This window comes from Ceratotherium simum, chromosome 38 (assembly GCF_057802395.1).
Source record: "Ceratotherium simum simum isolate JZ-2026a chromosome 38, ASM5780239v1, whole genome shotgun sequence".
In the NCBI taxonomy this organism is placed as follows: Eukaryota; Metazoa; Chordata; class Mammalia; order Perissodactyla; family Rhinocerotidae; genus Ceratotherium; species Ceratotherium simum.
The window spans coordinates 6,985,632-7,006,528 of NC_141937.1; the positions used below are offsets into that span (position 1 = coordinate 6,985,632).

General features: G+C 38.9%; 1 protein-coding gene across 1 annotated transcript in view; it reads left to right on the forward strand.

Moving 5' to 3' along the window:
* The window catches only part of PRKN (parkin RBR E3 ubiquitin protein ligase), a 1,259,401-nt gene that overhangs the window by 584,348 nt on the left and 654,156 nt on the right, over positions 1 to 20,897 (forward strand). Inside the window, exon 5 of the mRNA XM_014795395.2 lies at positions 12,929 to 13,012. Coding sequence (XP_014650881.2) covers positions 12,929 to 13,012 — 84 coding nt within the window. The remainder of the gene's footprint in view (positions 1 to 12,928; positions 13,013 to 20,897) is intronic.

Genomic DNA, 20,897 nt, shown 5'->3' on the forward strand with positions numbered 1-20,897 from the left:
AAATTCTATGAAATAGGACAAAAAAAATCACTGCTGTTTAAATCCCGCTATCACAGTGATGCGCCTACAGCAAAGCTGTCAACACTTGGTAATGTAATTGAAGGCATCTGGTGGTTTAGGAGTAGTTTGATAACTGGAAATTGTGAAGAAATAAGCTCATTATTTGACACTTAATGCATTTAACATGATGGCCCCCTACATGAAGGGACTCTCAGTAAATAATGACAGTGATTGACTTTGTCAAAACTCAGCAGAGCTCTCGTGCGGTGGACCAAGAGTCGTTTCACTTACAACAACACGGTTTTTTAAAGAGATGTGATGTTTGTTTCTTGTAATAATGTAGTTGGAGGGGAAAAGTATGTTCTCGAATATTAGATTATGAAATGCTTGCTTTTTATGACATGAAACACACTTTAGTAGTGGAAGGAAATTTGTTTTATGCCAAATTATGTTTTATAAGCTATAGAGATACCACAGTTCTTGGGAAAAATCTCCAAGGCCAGCTGAGATATTCTGTTTAAACAGCTGTTGAGTTAACTCGGCAGCATCGGATAATTAATACAAGCATCGATGTCAGCTCTAGTTAATTGCTGATGCCCACCACAGCTGCATCATTATGTATTAAGCATCTCTTCTACTAGGAGGTGGCATTATGTTTGGGGCTGTATAAAGTGAGGTAAACGTGTGAGCCCACTTCTTTCTACTATTAGACAGTCTAAGAATTCACACAGCTTCATCGTCCCTTCACTGACTGATATCTGTATGGCCTGTTATAGTTGATAAAGGGTTTTCATATCAATTAGCTCATTCTTTAGCTTAGACCCTGAGCCCTTGCTCCCCACAATTTACAGGTAAGAAAGTGAGGCATAAAGATATTAAATTGATTAGCCTAAACTCTAGTGAAATTATGTCTACAACTTAGATCTTCTGATTCTTTGTCTATTGAGATGCTCTTTCCATGATTACTTTTTTCTCATACTATAGTTATTCAGCAGCATCTTCATGTGTTGCTTAACAACAGGGATGCGCTCTGAGAAATGCATTGTTAGGTGATTTCGTTGTTGTGCAAACATCATACCCTGTACTTACATAAACCTAGATGGTACAGCCTACTACACACCTAGGCTCTATCATAATAATCTTATAGTACCACTGTCCTATATGCAGTCCGTCGATGGAAACATCGTTATGTGGCGTGTAACTGTATTTATTGAATATTAACTAGGTGTATGATATTATACTGAGTACTTCATCTCATTTAACCATCAATCCTATGATGTAGGTACAATTGATAGTCCCACATTACACATAAGAAACTGATGTTCTGATTAATTGAGTAACTTCTTCGTTGTTACATGGCTGGTAATGTCAATTGGATTTGAAATCCAGTCAATCTGATTCAAAAGTACAAACACATTGATTATCATCTTGGCATCCCCATTGCTTTGAAATCATTACTTTGCATACTGTTGCATTTAAATGTATATTTTAATCTAATTATATTATCAAGTAGTAGTATTGTAGATTAAGATATTTAGGATATTACACAGAAGTAATTAACTATTTATGGATTAATTATCAATATCATCTTGTTAGATTATATCCCAGAAACCAATCTAGAGGTTGATGGTATCTGGTTCTGTTTTTCCTTTTCAGAATCCTTCTTTCTCTGGTGGAACTTTCCTCTTCCTGTCTGATTCCTACTCATTTCTCAGATCTCAGCTTAAATGTATAGTCCTTCCAAAAGTCGAGGTCAGGGGTTCTTCCTATGTACCCTCAAAGAATTCATGTGTTTATTACTTATTGGGTCACTTTTATCATCCTAACTGGAAAAGTCTTGTTCAATGTTTTATCTCCAGTCTAGCAAAATACCACTAGCATATGAGTTATATAATTTGTAGAATGAATTAATGACCTCAGTGACTAAAAATTAGCAATCAAATTCATTTTAGAGTTCATTTGAGGGTGAACCCTTAAAACCCTTTATGTACTTTAAGAAATGGATGATTGCACTTACTAATGGTTTCAAATTCTAGAAAACCTGAAGAGTGCCTTTTAGTGATCAGAAAAATTGTATTTAAATAATAGGAAGCCATTGATAGGTTTACATATGGGTGCAGATACTATCTGCTTATGCCTATGCCCAGATGAAAAACAAGAAGGATCCTAATGGACTATCAGAGAACATGTGGAGTTAGTGCTATTTTGTTATTTTTGTCTCTATAAACCATATCCAATGTGACACATTACTATTTCATAATATTTAAAGACTTTATTAGAGAATATATCAGCCAGGCATTTTGAATAAAAATGAAAGGAAATCTAAAAGGGCCTACATTGTCAGAAGGCAGAGCAAAAAGCTGAGAGTGGAGAGATAAAAGACCAAGTTAGACAGCCCCAGACAACTTTCTAAGGGTAGTAATAAGGAGCTGCAGAGGTAGAATCTGATTCGGTGAAGTGCCAAACTAATATTTGACAAGGTACACCATGATGGTTCTCTCCTTCAAACATCAACCTCTTCCAGTGAATCTGGGCTCTGTGACAGTTTGACCAAAAGAGAATGGGGGAGATAACATTGTGCCCATTTCCAAACTCAGGCCTTAAGAAACTGGAAGCTTCCACTTCCTGTCTCTTAGGGTTATCACTCTTGGAAAACACCTACGATGCTGTAAGGAAGCATCAGCAGCCCCTGGAAAGGCGTTGCTTGAGAAAAACTCAGGACATGAGCCCACTGCACTGGGTTGATATTGAGCACCAATTTGTCAGCCATGCGAATGAACCATTTTGGAAGTGAACCCTTCCCCACCTTGAGCCTTCCAAGCTGACCACACAGGGGACACAATAGGGCTGTCCCACCAAGCCCTACCCAGCCTGTCAGCAAGCTTTTATTAAAATTTGGGCTATATTTTCCAACAAGAGCAAGGACTTCATATATTCCATGTTATAGAATAAGGGAAGATCCATGCTTTCGTGATTAACAAATCAATGTATAAAATGGATACTCTGGATACTCTTCTATAAAATGCAATACTCTTAAAATATGCCCATGTAACTAAATATGAGAGCCAAGTTAGTACTTGTATGTGGGGCCAGGATTTTCTTAGGAAAATAGTTCTGTGGTTACCCCAACACATGAATAAATAATCAGCTTAGGTCTCAGAGCTCCATAGAGCATAGCACTAACAGACCTTCATTTGGAATCAGGGTTGGTTTGTGCATGTGAAAGTGCTTTGTAAACAACCCAGTTCTATACTAATGCAAGAAGATGACATTGCTATTACTTTTTTATGATTATTATTCCTCTGCTGATTGGCTGAAATTCACCAAATCATTTTTTTTCTCTGTTGCTTTCTTCTGCCCCATGTAAAATAGTTTCAAATGAAGGGTTAATTATTATTAATATAATATCAAAATGAGGAATAAAAAATATTCACAATGACTGGACTAGGAATGTTCCTGAGATCTTTTCTTTTTTTAAAGTTACAATTCACCTCCTAATAATGCTATTTTTGCTTAAAAAATGTGTAGTAGCAATTGGGTTATTATGTGAAGAGTGAATCTCTTTATGTAATCTGTAGTGTTCTATTTTTCTATAGAATTAACTTGCAATTGGGGCTTACAGTTAAGTGTTCAGAGGCAGAGGTCTGTAAAATATTCAAGCTCTAAGAAATCATAGGAAATAAATTCAAGTTAGAAAAATGTATATATTAAGTAAAGCAAAAATATCTTTGTTTGTAAAATTTACTAATCTCTTCAAATTTAACTTGCCAAATAAGCAGAAACTCACTCTCTGGTTATATTCAGTATTTATTTATTGATATCTCCTAGGCTGTAAAATTATGTTCTCTACTTAAAAATGGAAAAGAATGACTCCAGGGGAGTATTCAAATAGTCACATGTTGAAACTGGAAAGTATGTTTACGTTAGAAAAAATAGCCTAAGCACTTGGCAGCTAAAGTCACATACTGGAATCACCATTTCTCAAATTGCCATTTTGTGAAAGATCTTTCTCCTCATCTGTAAAATGGGTGTGGCAAAGATAGACATGAAGGTGACCCCCAGTGATCAACCACCTCCTGGTGTCCATGCTTTTATGAAATCCTTGCCTCTTGAAAGTGGGTGGTTCCAGTGATTTCCTTCTAACCAAGAGAATATGGCGAAGGTGACCATATGTCTGCCCTTCCCTTGATCATGTTCTATGAGACTCCCTTCATCACATAGTAGAAGACTGCATCTTAGGAGACCAGGGCAGATATTCTCCTGCTAGCTTGATGAAGTAAGCAACCAAGTTGAGAAAGCCCACATGGCAAGGAACTGTAGGAGGCTTCTAGCCAACAGGCAGCAAAAAGCTGACACCTTCAGGATCACAAGGGAATGAATTCTGACAACAACCTGAGAGAGCTTGGAAACTGATGCTTCTCCAGTCAAGCCTCCAGAGGAGAGTGCAGCCCGGACAACTCCTCCATTACAGCCATGTGAGACCCTGAGTAGAGGGCCCAGTTAAGCCGTGCCCAAACTCCTGGCCCACAAAAACTGTGAGATCATAAATGTGTGTTGTTTTAAGCCACTAAATTTGTTACACAGCAATAGAAAACTAATACAGGGTACAATATCTCATGTGGTGTCTGAGGTAAATGGAATAATGTATGTGGAAAAACCTGTCAACAATAAAGGCTTTAAAAGAAAAAAAAAATGTATTTGGAAATAGCTACCAGAGAAACAGGATATAAGCAAAAGGACCTCAGGAGTGTAAAAATATTGATATAAATTCGAAAAACATAAGTCCACACACTTTTCTCATAATAAAATCTTAATTTGGTGTGTGCTTTTAATAATTAGTAAATTTAGTTACTAATTTCCTGGCCCACAAGATAGTAGAAGTAAATATTAAACTTACTTCTTATGAAACATGAGGCTACTGACTGTGTGTCTGTGAAGGAACAGGAGGAGGAAGAGGAGTATAAGGAGGACCAAAGTAGGAAGGGGAAGAGGGGGAGGAGGGCAAATGAGTTATCTAAAAACACAAGTTACTCTTCTGCTTCAGCGTGGGAAGTAGAAGCTGTATGGAGTGAGGAAGGGATTTAAACATTGATGTTCAATTGTTCAAGCACCATTTGATACTAAGCTCTCCCTCCTTCATTGAATTTCCTTGGCAATTTCTCAGTTCATTTTTTCCTTATACATTTTACTGAGAAATAATTTGTGTAAAATAGTCTACCTCCATTTAAAAGGTACAATTTGAAGAGTTCTGACAATCTCATAAAACTGTATAATCTCATAAAACTACCACCACAATCAAGATAGAGAACATTTCCATAACCCCTGTATTAGTCTGCTAGGGCTGCCATAACAAAGTACCGCTGACTAAGTGGTTTAAACAACAGAAATTTATTTACTCACAATTCTGGAGGCTAGACTTCTGAGTTAGGGTGTCAAAAGGGTCGGTTTCTTCTCAGACCTCTCATCCTCGCTTTTGGAGATGATTTTCTTCTCTCTGTCCTTTCATGTTGTCTTTTCTCCATGTGTCTGTGTCCTAATCTCCTCTTCTTATAAGGACACCAGTCGTACTGGATTAGGGTCCAATATAATGACCTCATTTTAACTTAGTTACCTCTTTAAAGACCCTATCTCCAAATATAGTCACATTCTGCAGGGGTTTAGGACTTTGACATATGAATTTCGAAGGGACACAATTTGGGCCATAACAACCCCCAAAAGATTCCTCATGCTCTTATGTAGCCCATTTCACCTTCTGCCCTCACCTCAAAGCTACCACTGAGCTTTTATTGCCGCTGTAGATTTGTTTGCATTTTATCTAAGTGGAATCATCCAGTATATTCTATTGCGTGTTTGCCTTCCTTCACTCACAAAATCTTGAGAATCAGCCATGTTGTTATATTGATAAGTAATATGATACTGTTTATTGCTGAGTAGTATTCCGTTGGATGGATATACCACATTTTGTTTATCCGTTCATGTGTTGATAGATATTTGGGGGTATCCAGTTGATGGCTATTATGAATAAGATTGTTATAAGCATTTGTATATAATTCTCTGTGTAGACTCATATTTTCATTTATCTTTGGTAAATACTATGAGAGAATGGCCAAGTCATATGTTACTTGTATGTTTAACGTTTAAAAATATGCCTAATAGATTTCCAAGTTGGCTGAGCCATTTTATATTTGCACCAGCAGTGTATGTGTGTTCCAGTTGTTTTACATCTTGCCAGTATTTGGTATGGGCATTGTTTTTCATTTTATCCATTTGAATGGGTGTGCTTAGTTCATTTTTAATATCGGCTTTTGTAGCTACTCTATGAAATAGATAAGAAAAAGGATTCTTACCTCTTTTTCGTATCTGCATTCTGAGGTTTTAAGAGCTGTTCAATAAGTATTTGTTGAGTGGATGAATATTTTGGTTCAAAGGATTTTTTCTTTATTATTTTCTCTGCTTACTATTTAGTGATTGCATTATTGAGCCTCTGCTGTGATCACAACACCGTGCTTAGTTTTGAGACAAGTAGGATCTTAAATCAAATGGAGGAGATGCAGAATAATGTCTACTATATGATGGATGGAAATATATGCTTTAAAAGAGTTACAAGCATCATACTCTGGAAAGAGACATGATCCCTGGGGAATTGTAGGGTAATAGGGAAATTGAGAAAAAGGAAAAATCCAGTGGGCTAAATCAAGTCCCTTAGAACTGGACTCTTACTGCTCATCTATCTATTAAATTAAAAATAACCCTATTCAGGGAGTTCTATTTTGAGACGTAAGAAATACTGCTTGCAACAGAGGCTATTTTTAAGTAAGTCAGAACATGTGCCAGACACTGGGAAAAGTATTAAAATGTGTTGTTTCATTGAATCTTCATGACAGCCCTCTGAAGGAAGTATTTAACCCTTCACTTCTCAGATGAGGAAACCTAGGTTTAGAAAGGCAAAATGAAACTTGCTCAAGAGCATTTAGCTAATAATTGGTGGAACTGGGATTCAACAGATTGGTAAACTTTGAAGCTCCTTCTCTGTATCTTTTTATTGCAGACGGAGAGGAAAAGATAGGAAGGAGGATAGAAGCCTCTGAGTATAGCTCTTTTAAAGACAGTTTTACTTCACTGTATTATGTCTTATGTCACAGGTATAATTTTTCAAATTATTTTAGTCCCTTAAGTTTAACTATATGACTTAAATATTTGTTGAATCATTCAAGGGGATATTTACAATGCAACACATTTGATGATAACTTGAGATAATTGGTAAAAGGGGAGTTTAAGTAAAAGTACTATTAAAATAACCCTTTCAAAATGCAAAGACTTTGTAGTAACATTTTGTAAGACACGATTTGCAATGTTTTTTAAGCAGCAGTGTATATGCCCACATGTGAAGAGCAGATTATAGAATATATTTAGATAATTCAGGGGAAAAAACCTCTGTTGCTTTAACAGTCTGTCAGGCTCTTATTAGAGTGATATTTTGATAACAATTAGCCAGTTAAGTACTTCAATTTTTCACTTGATTGGGCATGACAAGATACAGCCAAAATGACTAGTTATAGAATTTTTAAGAATAAATTTTGAATCATATTTTGTAGCTTTTATCCCTATTTCTCATGCCATTGAGTCATTTTTCTGAATTTCTGATTTACATGCATTGCATAAATGTGTTTAAATAGTAGGCTTCTTCATACTTTTCTGTTGGTGGTAATATTAGTCAGGACGAATCCCCAAATGTCATCTCTAGTTGTGATTTTCCACTCTGTTACTGACTCAAACAACGTGAATCACTGCATTCTGTCGACACCTTCTCAGATCTCACAGGTCAACAGCTCTAAGGTTTTAACTGAAGTAATTTCTCACTTGAGACCCAGGACGCCGCTACTCCTTCAGCGCATGAGATTATATGGTGGTCAAAATGCTGCCGCGACATTTTCTTTTAGGTACTTTTCAATATCAACTTGGAAAATTTTATTTACTGCAGATCAAGGGTTTGCAAACTTTTTCCGTAAAGGACCAGATAGTAAATATTTTAAGCTTTGTAAGCCACATCCTCTGTGTTGCAACTACTCAATTCTGCCCTTGCAGCGAGAAAGCAGCATAGACGATACATAAATGAACAACTAGGTCACGTTTCAATACAACTTCATTTATGGACATGGAAATCTGAATATCATTTACTTTTCTTGTGCCATGAAATGCTCTTGTTCTTTTTACACTTTTCAGCTGTTTAAAAGTGTAAAACAGTTCTTAGGTTGTGGGTTGTACAAAAACAAACCCTAGGCCATATTTGGCCAGCAGGCCACAGTTGGCTTACTCCTGGTATAGATGCTCAAATAATTGATGTATTTTTCTTGATTGTAACCATTACCTGACAAAAAAGGAGAAAGTTTTCTGAAAAACAGCCAAATAATTCTTTATTAAGACTTATGTTTCACACTGTTCTATCTGACATTTTTTCAGACATCTTTCTCCAATTCTCTGCAGTTGAGAGATGAAATACATTTTTTTGGATTCTCTCCTTGACACATTCTTATCCATAGCTACCTTTGGCTGCCATGTGATGTGAAGTCCCTTTAATCTTGTACTCAGGAGGCCTTTCCTACTCCTATATAAAGACTATTAATTATAAATGCTCTAATCATGCAACTATTAAAACACAGTATGCAATGATTAAGCAATTAACATTTTTTATTTTCTAAAACTAGAAAGGAGCAAAGTTAAATCAGCTTTGTAATCACATAAGTTCACTGGGACAGTCGTTTCTACTTTCAGGGTGGTTATAGCAACAACATTAATACTAATAGTATGAGTAGTATGGATAAATTAGTACATACAGTTTGGTACATTGAATTCCCATATCCAACGGAATTCTATTCAGTTTTATTACTTACATTATTTTGTTATGGTTTGAGATCAAGAAGAAAATTGTGAATAAGTTTTCTATAATTTCCTTGTACAAAACAAGGATGTGTCAGATAAAGTAGTACCTTATGTGACAATTATAGGAATTGTTAAATAAATGTTTGTGTTGCTTTTTGGACTCAGAAAACTTAACACACTAAAAATACATATCTGTGATAGCACAGAAAGTTTCATTTCATCCTAGACTTTGAGGCAGGAAATCTTACTCCGAGCAGTGAAATGCAAATGGGACCCACGTCCTGCATTTGATGATCAGTGTTCCTTCTCCAGGCTGTTGCGATGTTGGGTTTATCTCTTACCGTTGCCTGTGCTGTAAGTAGGTCAATGCTTTCTGAACCAGTATCAGAAGAAACTGTTTCTTCCGTGTTGGTAGAGCAGGGAAGCATCATCTCCCTGTTTAGCTAATGATTATCCACGGTGAAAAGGATTTCTTTTAAACCCAAGGACTTTTCAGAGCCTCAAGTGTGCTGAAGTTCATTGTCTCCACCAACCATGATGTGTGAACCGGTGCTTACCACCATGATCCTCACAGAGAGGGCCATGTTCCCTGAGGACGGATGACTGCTGTCCCAGGTGAAGGGAGATGAGAAGCCACTCTTGTTAGAAGCTGTCAGCAATTTGGAGAGTTAAAAGAGTCACAAGACCCTCACAATTATTTCATTATACCCTGCCTCACTTCCAAAGGATCTGACAAGCTTGCAGAATACATTGAGACTAAAACCAAGAAAAATTAAAGGAGATGAGGAAAGAGGTCAAAGGAAAATAAACCAAGGAATCTAATATGAAGCCAAGGATAATGTTAGTCAACCTAATTTTTACTATAAGGTATATAAAGTTCCCAGAGCTGAGCCACAAATTTGACTCTCAAGTTTTCTAGAAATGAGAGAAACCTGATGCACAGTATCCATGAGATAGAGCAAACCACTGCCTACAGAGAAAAAGATTAAAAAACAAACAAATAACAACCAAAACCCCCAAGATGTACCCTCTGGGTCCTCGTACAAGGACTGAAGGATAATGAGGGAGATGCATTCTGGCCCCATCTGTCCCTACCGAACTTCTCACTTAAAGTTAGAAAAGCAGGCTGAGGAATGGGATCAAGGGTCTAGGCAGCATTTCCTTATGTCTCTTTTATTTCAATACATTTGTCATTTTTATCAAGTGAATATGTGCATGTGTTTAAAACTCAAATATCCAGATGGCCTTATAATAAAAGCAGCAAGTTGTGAGTCGAGGATGTTAATCCCCCTTCCCTTCTCTCCTAGCTCCACTTTGGTCTTCCAATCCTTAACATTTGTATCTTTACTTCTATATTATCCAAGCTGAATAACATAGATATTTGGTTACATAACCACAATTAAAATCCTCTGTCCATATTTGCTGGTGTGATTATAAGGTTGAAAATCAAGTGTTTACGTGATTATGACTACAGTGGATTGTAAATGTATGCACCAAGCCTAGATGTGCACATAAGTTAAAATTTCTTATTCCCTATGACTGATGGGCTCTCACTCAGGGTCCTGACCCTCCTGGGTAGCCGGGAGAACATGCCCTTGATGACGAATCATATGTCACTGGGTCGTGAGTCCCGTAGATTGCATTGCACTTCCTGGTTGGGTGATCCCTGGAGGTACTTGGGACTCGGTGTGTAGTCACACATACGTGTAAGGTTTATTACAGGGAAGAGGACACAAAGCCGCAGAGGGAAAAGGCATGCGGAGTGGGGTCTGGAGGAAACCGCAGGCAGCCTTCCAGGAGTCCTCACACAGGACAAACCTGTCCTCCAGCGACGAGTTGTGACAGCACAGGGGACGTGTTGTCTGCAGGGAAGCCCTTTAGAGACCCAGTGCCCTGGATGTTTACTAGGCGCTGTCGTATGTGCACTCCTACCTGGTGCTCACCACGATTCCAGACACTCAGGGGATCAGAAGGTGTTCGGCACAAGCCACATTGTCTGTGCAGACAGTTTGGATGCTATAAACCCTCTGTGTGAGAAAGGGAATTGAGGGGACACTCCCCAAATCCAAATTCCCGGACGCCAGCCAAGGGCCAGGCTTGGAAGCAGCCTCTCTAAGGACTGCAGTCTCAGGCCGGCTCTGTTAACTCTTTCCTGCACAGTCACTTCCTTCCTGCCAGTGTAGGCAGTGGCTTTTGGTTGAATGATCTGTGAGTTCAAAATCTAGCTCCCTTTGAGGCTTGGTTTGAACAATGTCTACAAAAGGTTGGCTCAGTTTCTTCAAGGTACATGCTCAGTCTCCCAGATTTCCTCTGCTTCCCCATTTTTTCTCTAAAAAGTCATGTGTGTGTGTTTGTGCACGAGTTTGTGTGCAAGATGTATTGTGTATTGTGTTGTATATGTGCATGTTGTTTTTGCATTGTGTGTGCATGAGTGTGTGTGTGTACATATGGTATGTGTGTATGTGTGGTGTGGTGTTTGTGTGGATGTATGTGTTATATGTGTGTGGTGTGTGTGTGTTTGATATATGTGTGTGTTGTATGTGGGTCTGTGTATGGTGAGTTGTGTGTGTAGTGTAGGTACATGAGTGTATACACCTTTGGTGTGGTGTGTGTGTGCATGCGCGTGTGTATGTGCCTGTGTGTTGGTGACGGAGAGAGGGAGGGCACGTGATTCTCATGTCGATGTGCAAGAGCGGCCGGGATCCTTGAGTGCCTTCCACATTTTCATTAGTTTCTGCTGCAACATGGCCTGGCAGCCATCTTGGCCTGGATGCTGGAGCAGGGTGGTCCTGGTACCAACTGGTGATGACAGATTACTCTCCTAACTTAAACCTCTGCTGTGGCCTCAATGTCTTGGGTAGTAAAATCATCACAACCACCACCCCTTTGTCCTAACCTTCCTCCACCCCTGGCTGGGCGCTGGCCCTTATAACATATCTGCTCCAGCTCTGTCATTACAGCAGCCTTTCTGTCCTTCTTCTTCACTGTCACAGAGACACTGACCCAACTCTCCCATGGCTTTCCCCAGAGTCACACACTGCGAGTGAGCCCAAAGCTGGGCCACATTTGGCTTTCCCTCAGGCAGCCTGACGTTCTCCTGAACTCAGGCCTCTCAGGCATAAAAGTCAACTCTGCAACTCTTTGCTTATCCCCCAATCACTTTTTACCATTCTCCCACCTATTTGATAATGAGGTTAGATAGAGAATTTTAGGTCAAAAATCTTTCCCTCTCAGCTTTGAAGATATTTGCTACTACTTTAAAATTCTATTTGGATTTTGGTTTCCAACTAGATGATCTGACCTTTCTCTCTAGAAGATTCTAGGATCTTCTGTTTATAAAAATTTAACTTTCTCCCTGTTTGCTGCTCTAGATCTCACTCTGCTCTCTCCCATCTGCCTTTTTCTTGAGCCTTCAGACTCTTTATGATCTTGCAGGGCACAGAGGCCTCCTCCTCTGCTACAGGCTATTGTGGATTTCCAGAAAAGCATGGAAACCTCTTCTTGATCAACACTCTGTATTCTGTTCTCATTGGTATTATGGGCTTACACGGTGCTAGTTTTTAAGTGTAATTCTCACGATGCCTCAGGAGAGAGGAGATAAATGTGTCTGCTCAGCCTGCCAACCAGGACAGGCAGTCCTTATAGATGTGCCTCAGCACATTCCCCTACTGCCCCCAAAGAATCCTCTTGAGTGTAATTTGTATGTGTCTTTTCATTTAAAAGTCATCAATTGAAATTGCAATGAACTTAAGAAAACTTATTTAATTTAGTTTTTAAACAATTAAATTGAACTGCAGTGGGGGACTACTACGTGTAAATGTACTGCATGTTTAAAACAATGTGTCAAATGTTATGTTAGTATATTTATGAAAATAGTTCTGACCTACTGGATCTCCCCAAAGTGTCTTGGACCATACTTTGAAAATCATTGGATTACAGCTTAATTTCATTATTATTTTATAAGGTAAATAGGTAGATTTTAGAGAATGTGTTAGGGAGTACATTTGCTTTACAATTTGTGCACCAAGGATATGTGTTTTTCTTAAAGGGTCCGTCTTGCTGGGAAGATGTCTTAATCCCAAACCAGATGAGTGGTGAATGCCAGTCTCCAGACTGCCCTGGGACTAGAGCGGTAAGTACCTGGTCAAATCCACTCTTTTTAAAACAAGAAAATGATGGCATCTCCAGTGTTTACTAGGAAATTAGAACAGAGACAAAAAAAGCCAACTGACTTTGCTTCTATCTGATAATGTTCACCAAAAGTGATAGAAAATTCAAAATGTTTATAATATTCACCAGAAATTCTACTTGTGTCATTGCCTTCCAGTGTCACTTTCCTAGAGACTTAACCACTTGGGTGACTATGTTGAAACACGCCACTTTAAACTCCTTAGGAAGAGATATTCTTGGACTATAAGGAAGAGCTAGCTCAGAGCCTGGCCACAGAAAATAACAAAGATACGACGTTAGTCTTTTTCCCGATGCTGTGGTGTTTTATAGTTACAGTCCACATCATTCAAAATTGCTTTCTTGCTTTACCTTTTTCTCCTTTCCTTTGGCAGTTTTCTAACGTAGTGAACTGTTGGAAAATCAGGTATCGATGACCAGCTATATGATTGAATCACCATCCTCTGTTCTCTGCAATCCCTTTTCTCTTTGCGAATGTATGCCACATGTCTCGTACAGAGCAGATATCTCTTGAAAGAGACTCTAAGTATTGAAGTTATTTTTAAAATGATTTTGTTATTGTGGTCATGTCTGTAGTTTGTATATTGTTATACTTTTTACCTCGAAAATCCCTGGGTCCATCATAACCTGATTGTATATATTTCCCGAGCTGTAAATACTGTTACGGTGCCAACACAAATGTCAATGTTAGTTCACAAACTGTCACAGCCAGCTGGCAGTTAATATCTTCTCTAAGGAACAAAGTCTGTCAATAGCAACAGGTATGGTGTTTGAGCTAGCATCATTATATGTGCCTCCTCTCTCTAATCTGCTGGATGATCGCAAGATACAGGGATAGCAGGGAGCAGCAGTAACGATCATTTTCCATCTAACTAGGGCTAGGGACCATGAACAGGTTTTTATTAATGCAAATCCTGAAGACAGAAATCCCTGAAGAAAAATAATGACTTGTATGTCACTCACAGATATCAAGGCATAATGCAGTCTTGCAAGTTTGCTACTGGGATGAAATTAAAGGGTATATATTTTATAGGGCAGAGTTCTTAAGTATAATTACAACTGTGTGCACACATACAAATGTAATATGTATATATTATAGTATATATAATATGTAGATATAGTTACATTTAATAATAATTTTATATATGAGTGTGTATGTGTGTGTCTCCACACATCCATACATCCTCTGGCTTATATAACATTGTGATCTCCATAATCATCTTTACAGTAATGCGAGGTCCTTTGAGAATATACTTCAATCATTGACAGTCTGACTGCCTCTCATGTACCTTGATTTTAACTGGCAGGATTCCGTCACAGCAGAATAGATAATTTTGCATCATTAATGATTTAGCTTCAAATCAGTTGAAGGGGGAAACTGTGTTGAGTGGTGTTGAAAATCAGGACCTTTGCTTATTGAATATTCAACTTACCTTGGATATCCATGCATAGAACTCAGTATAAATTGTTATGTGGCAGCTGTATTTCTGACAGCACAGTGCACTGATACCCTTAACCATGCTTGCAGTGGACACCGTATGAAAATACCGAATTCAATTACAAACGTGTTTTTAAAAGGATACCTGTGCTGACAGCATAGTAAGGAAATGTGTATATGCCAAAAATTAAGAGAAGACTGGAGTCTGGAGAGGAAATTGTGTAAGCTGAAGCTAGCTGCCGCCTTGTTGGCAGCTACTGACCATCGGTTAGAGGCTCAGATTGGACAGACACACACCAGAGAACACAGCTGAGTTTAGGGCCTTGTCAAGGTGGAGAGAGAAACCACAGACTCCTACATAAAGCTGTGCCTCTAAAATGACACCTGTAAAATGATCCCCTTGTGGGATTCCTAGAGAGGAAGGTGCTAGGAATCGTCGCCTATTTTGTTTTCTCTCTAGCTAGAGGAGAAAAATGTTACTCCTAGGAATTTGTAAACACAAACCCATCTTTACCTGAGTTTGAGGCTAACATTCACTCTTTCTGTGTGGCACATAACGTCCTGAGTCTAGAATGTTGTTTAACCTAGCCATGAGTTGGTAGTGCCAGGAACTGAGCTGAGACCAACCCAAATCCTCCCAGGAGGGCTTGCTTTCAAATGAGTCCTCAAATAATTCCCTCAGGTGATATTTCATGGAGCATGAACTAACGTTCAGAAACATCACAAATTGAAACAAACCATCATGAATAAGAGTGAGCAGAGTTCACACCTGGAAAGAATACAGAAATTGAATAAAAACAACATCAAACAAACACATAGAGACAGAGATTGGATTGGTGGTTACCAGAGGGGAAGGGGGGAGGCAGGAGGGAGAAAAGGATAATTAGGCACATGTGTGTGGTGATGGATTGTAGTTAGTCATTGGGTAGTGAACATGAGAACATGATGTAATCTATGCAGAAATAGAAGTATAGTGATGTACACCTGAAATTTATATAATGTTTTAAACCAATGTTACAGCAATTAAAAGAAAAAGAAATTGAAGTTGTCAGAGAGAGAATATAAGTATGCTTAATGTGTTTAAAAAATGAAAGTACATGTAACAATTAAAAAACAAAAGACTATCAGAAATATCCAGCCAGATTAAAAGATGAAACACACACATGCATGCACACAAGAAATTCTAAAATTAAAAATTATAATAATTGACACAAAATTTACAAAATGGGTTAAACATAGATTAACATAGATAACATAATTAAACATAGATAGATAAGACATAGATAAAAGAGAAATTGTAACTTAGATCTGAAATTTGACTTCATAAAATTACTCAAAGTGTAGCCAGAAAAATGTAATAGATTGCATATATAAAAGAGAAGTTAAACATGGAGAATAGAATAAGAAATGTCAAATATTGGATTTCCAGAAGAAAATAATGGAGAGAATAGTGGAAAGATAATATTTAAAGAGATATTGAAGAAGAACTTTCCACAGTTTTTAAGAATCAAGAATCCCAGTGAGTCCTAAGGAGTAGTAATAAAATGAAAGTCACCTGTAAATAGATCATACTGGAACTGTAGAATGTAAAAGTCAAAGAAAAGATTTGAAAAGCAGCTAGAATGAAGAAGACTGATTACCTACATAAGAATGACAATTGGTAGTTAATTAATCAATTTCAGTATTGGAAGACATATGATGGGGGAATATATCTTCTGTTGGGGAAGAGGGAGAATCCCTCTCTACCCTTTCCCTTAAGGTTCTTATGGCTTGCCAAATAATTAAAAAGGCAGGTTACCAGGAGAAAATAAAACAAAGTTTAATAACATGTATACATAGGAGAAACTCAGACAGAGAACTGAGCAACTCGTCATTCTGACTAAGCTGCTCCCTTAAGTATTTTCAGCTAAAGGTGAGGAGGGTGTTGGGGGGTAGTGGTTTGGGATTTCAGAGGGGAAGAAGACAATTCACATGGAGAGGGAAATGTAAATGTTTGTCAGGCAACTCTTTACAGGGCCACCTATAGAGAATGTGGCCAGAGAGACAGAATTTTGATAAGATGGGCTTGTTGGTGCCTTTCTTATCGCCCCCTTCCTTTTATGTTAAATTCTTTAAACAGTTTGGGAGGGTAAGCTCAAATGTTCTTCCTGAGTCTTCTGAGCCTTTACTGTCTTACACTCAAAATAATCCACATCCCAGAGTGGTGCATCTTGGGGCAGCCTACCCAGAACACCATCACTTCAAAACATTGAAAGAAAATAAATGTTAAGCTAAAATTGTATTTAAGAAAAATCTTTTAAAAGTAAAAACAACAACAACAACAAAGATATTTTCAGGCAAATAGAAACTCAGAGAATTTGCTTCCATCTAAACATTTAAAAATTTTTAAAATTACACATTTCGTAAAGACAGAAAATGATCCCAGAAGGAAGTCCTGAAATTTGAGAAGGAATGATTGAAAGAAATGTAAATAAACCTAAACAAAATATAACAATCAATATGATATTCGGTTTATGGAAATATTTATAAAGATGAAATGCAGTTACTGGACAATATTGCGTGTATGCATGGAGCATAAAGTTAAAGCATTCTAGGATCTTTGTCTTTTTCACCAAAATGTAAAGATATTGTCTAAAATTAAACTTGCTTTACCAAGAATACCACAAATATTCTTAGCAGCTTTCTTTGTAACAGCCAAAGCTGGAAATAACCCACATGTCCAACAACAGGTGAATGGGTCAACAAACTGTGGTATATCCATTCTATGGTTTACTACTCAGCAATAAAAAGGACAGAAGTATTTGGAGCTCAGTAATTATTCTAGTGAAAGAAGCCAATCAAACAGAACAAGTAGATGTTGCAAGATTCCAGTTATGTGAAATTCTAGAAAACACAAATCATCTCTAACGATAGAAAATAGATCAGTAGTTGCCTTGGGATTGGGTAGAGGCAAGTAGGAGCATGAGGAAGGGATTAAAAATGGCCCAAGGAATCTTTTGGAGTGAGATTGTTTATTATCTTAATTGTAGTTTTGGCTTCATGGTTGTATATGTATGTCAAAACTTACCAAATTTATATATGTGCAGTTTACTGGATGTTAACAACACCCAATAAAGCTTTAAAAGAAAATACCAACATTTTATAAAATTTGGAGACATCACATAAAAATTCAATCCTCAAGCTCCTTCTGAAAGGCCATAAACTCAGAGAGCCCTTTGTTGGCCTCCCAGCTCGCTCTTATCTCACAGCCCATGTTCCTCATCCACGTGCACTACTCTGCTGGCTGCCAGAGGTCTGACACTGTGACACTGAGGCCAGATCCCAGGAGACAGCTTCCCTTCCCACCTTTGGGCAAATTCAGACTCCCCTGAGAGTGAGGGAGCCCCTGCCAACCTCCCAGACGACTCTAGGACTATGGACAACTCTTCCAACCCAGGGTGAGATCTGGACTCAGAATCAACTCTGAATTCCAGACAACAAGGTTTGTTCTATGGATCCCTTCAGTGTGTCCCAAGACCCCTTAGAGGAGCAATACAAATGAGCCCACAACCCAACAGAGGGCCACTCCAGACTTCTGGGGTGTCCTGAGGCCTGCGCTGCCGACACTGAGCACCATCGCCCTGCAGTTGGCAGCCATCCATTTCTATTTTCAACTTGCCCCAACAGGATGCCCAAGATAAAACGTGATTTACAATAAAGCCTTTATTATCACATGGTGCAGGACAGACTGAGGTAGTGGTTCCAGGACAATGTGATTCATGGGCTGAAGCCATCACAGCTAGCTGTCACATACAGACTTAAAAAAACAAATCCATGAACTGAGGGAACCTTGCCCAGAAGCTACCAGCAGACATCCCTCAGGTCCCTTTGGCCAGACTGGGTCAATTCCTAACCCAGTCACAGGTGAGGGGAAGGAGGCTCCCCACAGTGGGCACTGGACAATCTGGATTCCCCCAGGGAGTGTGAAGAAGACACAGGGAGCTGCCTTCCTTGATGATGTTGGAGTGGCTGATATGCATCTCAACACTGCCAGGGTGGGAGGACGGGTGGCTTCTGCTGTAGGCTGTAGGGGTTAGTCAGCTCTGCCCAGGGAAGACCAGAAAGTACCATCACCCCTGAAGGCTTGCACACATGTGGCTCTTGTGGACTGTCCCCACTGGTGTGGGTGTTCTGGTGCACGGAGCTGAATTATGGCCTAAGGCTTTCTTCCAAAGGCTGCCCTCCTAGGGCTCCTCGCAGGTATGAATGCATTTCTCCCGAGCAAGGACACAGAGGCGCTGAGGGAGTTCCCGCCTTCCTGCAGTCAGACTTTTCTGGGTGGTGTAAACTATCAAGTGGGCATCTTCTGCTGGAAGCATCCCACATTGGCTGCACTCATAACTCTCTATCAGAGTGTGACCTTCTGGTGACAGGTGACACGGGAGGTAGAGAAGGAGGCTTCCCCCACATCCACTGCACTCCCAAGTCCTCTACTTGGACTCTACTTGGACTCTCTACTTCTGAAGGAGGATCTCACATTCACTGCACTCAAAACACCTTTCTTTGCTTGGAACTTTCTGGTGCTGTACGTGGAAGGCTTTCCTCTGGTATGTAATTTCTGAGGACACCTTGCACTCCTGACACATGTGGGGCTCTTCTGCTCTGTGAATTGTCTGGAGGTAAATAAGGGCTGCTTCTTCTCAAAGGCCTCTCTGAGCACCATGAATTTATAAGTACAAGGCTGGCCCTCACGTGCCTGGGCCAGATTCAAGTCCTTGCTGTCCGGCACCCAGGCCTCCTCACCATGCCTCTCTTGGGGGTCCACGTGGAGTTGGAGGCCTCAAGTCCCAGGCAGGGCAGACGCACAGAGATGTCCAGTGCACAGCATGGTAGATGCCCCTCGGGCCTTGTGGAAGATGCCCTCTTCCCCCCAGGATAGGCACATGACCACATCCTCAAAGGTCTTGGGTCCCGTACCAAGTTCATCGTCTCCATCGCTGTCATCGGAACCTCAGGCTGCAGCCTTCCTTGAAAGCTGCCCCATGTCACCTCCTGGGAAGCAGTGCCTGGCCCGGTGAGCTGGTCAGTCTACTTGTGTCAACATTAAACCCTTGAAGTTAAAGATGCATTTGAATTGTCTAGAATAACCATCCAGGGGATTGAAATAAAACACAGATGTCAAATTAGTGAAAAAAAAGGGGGGGAGAATGAAATAGAGGAAAGTGGGACGAATAAGCAGCACACAGACAAAAAATGGCAGAAATAAAAGCAAATGTGAGAGTAATGAGATTAAATGTAAATGCACTAACTGAAGTTTAAGACAAAGACTCTTAGACTGGATTCAAAGAAGAAACTCCAGCTTCATGCAAGTTATGAAAGATATACCTAAAACATATGAGAACAAAAACACTGCAAGTCAACGAATGGAAAATGATATATAAGACAAATAGTAACCAAAAGACAGCTGTTTAATTGTGCATAAAATAGAGTTTTTAGGAAAAAGAAGCATTATTAAAAAATTTTTAAAGTGTTATTAAAAATAGATTTTGATAAAAGGTTTAATAACCCAGGGAGATATAGTAGTTTAAAAGTTGTATGATCTCAGTCACATGGACCCAAAATATATTAAGGACAAATTGTCAGAATGAATAAGTTATATGAGTGAATCTACCATCACGGTGGGAGATAGTAATGAACTCTCTGAGGGGTTGAGAGCTCTGGCAGTACAAACTCAGGCAGGACATGGCCGATCAACACAACCAGTGAACAAGATGGCCCAACAGCTGGAGGACATCCCCTTTTTTTCAAGCACACATGGAAGATTTCAACAATTGATCATGTTTTAGGGCATTAAGGCATTTAAATATTACTAATGAAAACATAACCATACAACCTCTTAAATATGGACATTCAATTAACTTAGTCAATAAAAAAAATCCAAATGGAAATATGAGACCAAATACTAATGAAAATCTACTACATGTCAAATCTTTTGGGATGCAGCTACAGTAGTATTTAAAGCGAATGTTTAGGACCATAAATGTTTATTTTATAAAAGAAGAGAAGATAAAAATATTTAAACATATTGTTTAAGAAGGTAGGAAAAGAAATTGTCATATCTGACTTTTTTTCTCCCGTATCTAATAAATACTAAATAAATGTGGGTTAAATAAAGGAATTGAACGTGTGCACACCTCCGAATAACTATCCCAGTGGCTGGCAGGAGTGCTCAATATGAGAAGTTTCGTTCCTCCTTCCTTCTCTTATCTTAAAACCATTTTTCTGGATTGCATTTTTACAATGCAGCTGGATATAAACCATGACTCCTGTATTTTCTATAATACTGTGTGTGGTATTTGTTTCTTAAGGATGGGAGAAGATAGACATTTTTAAGTAGTTTATCATACTTACA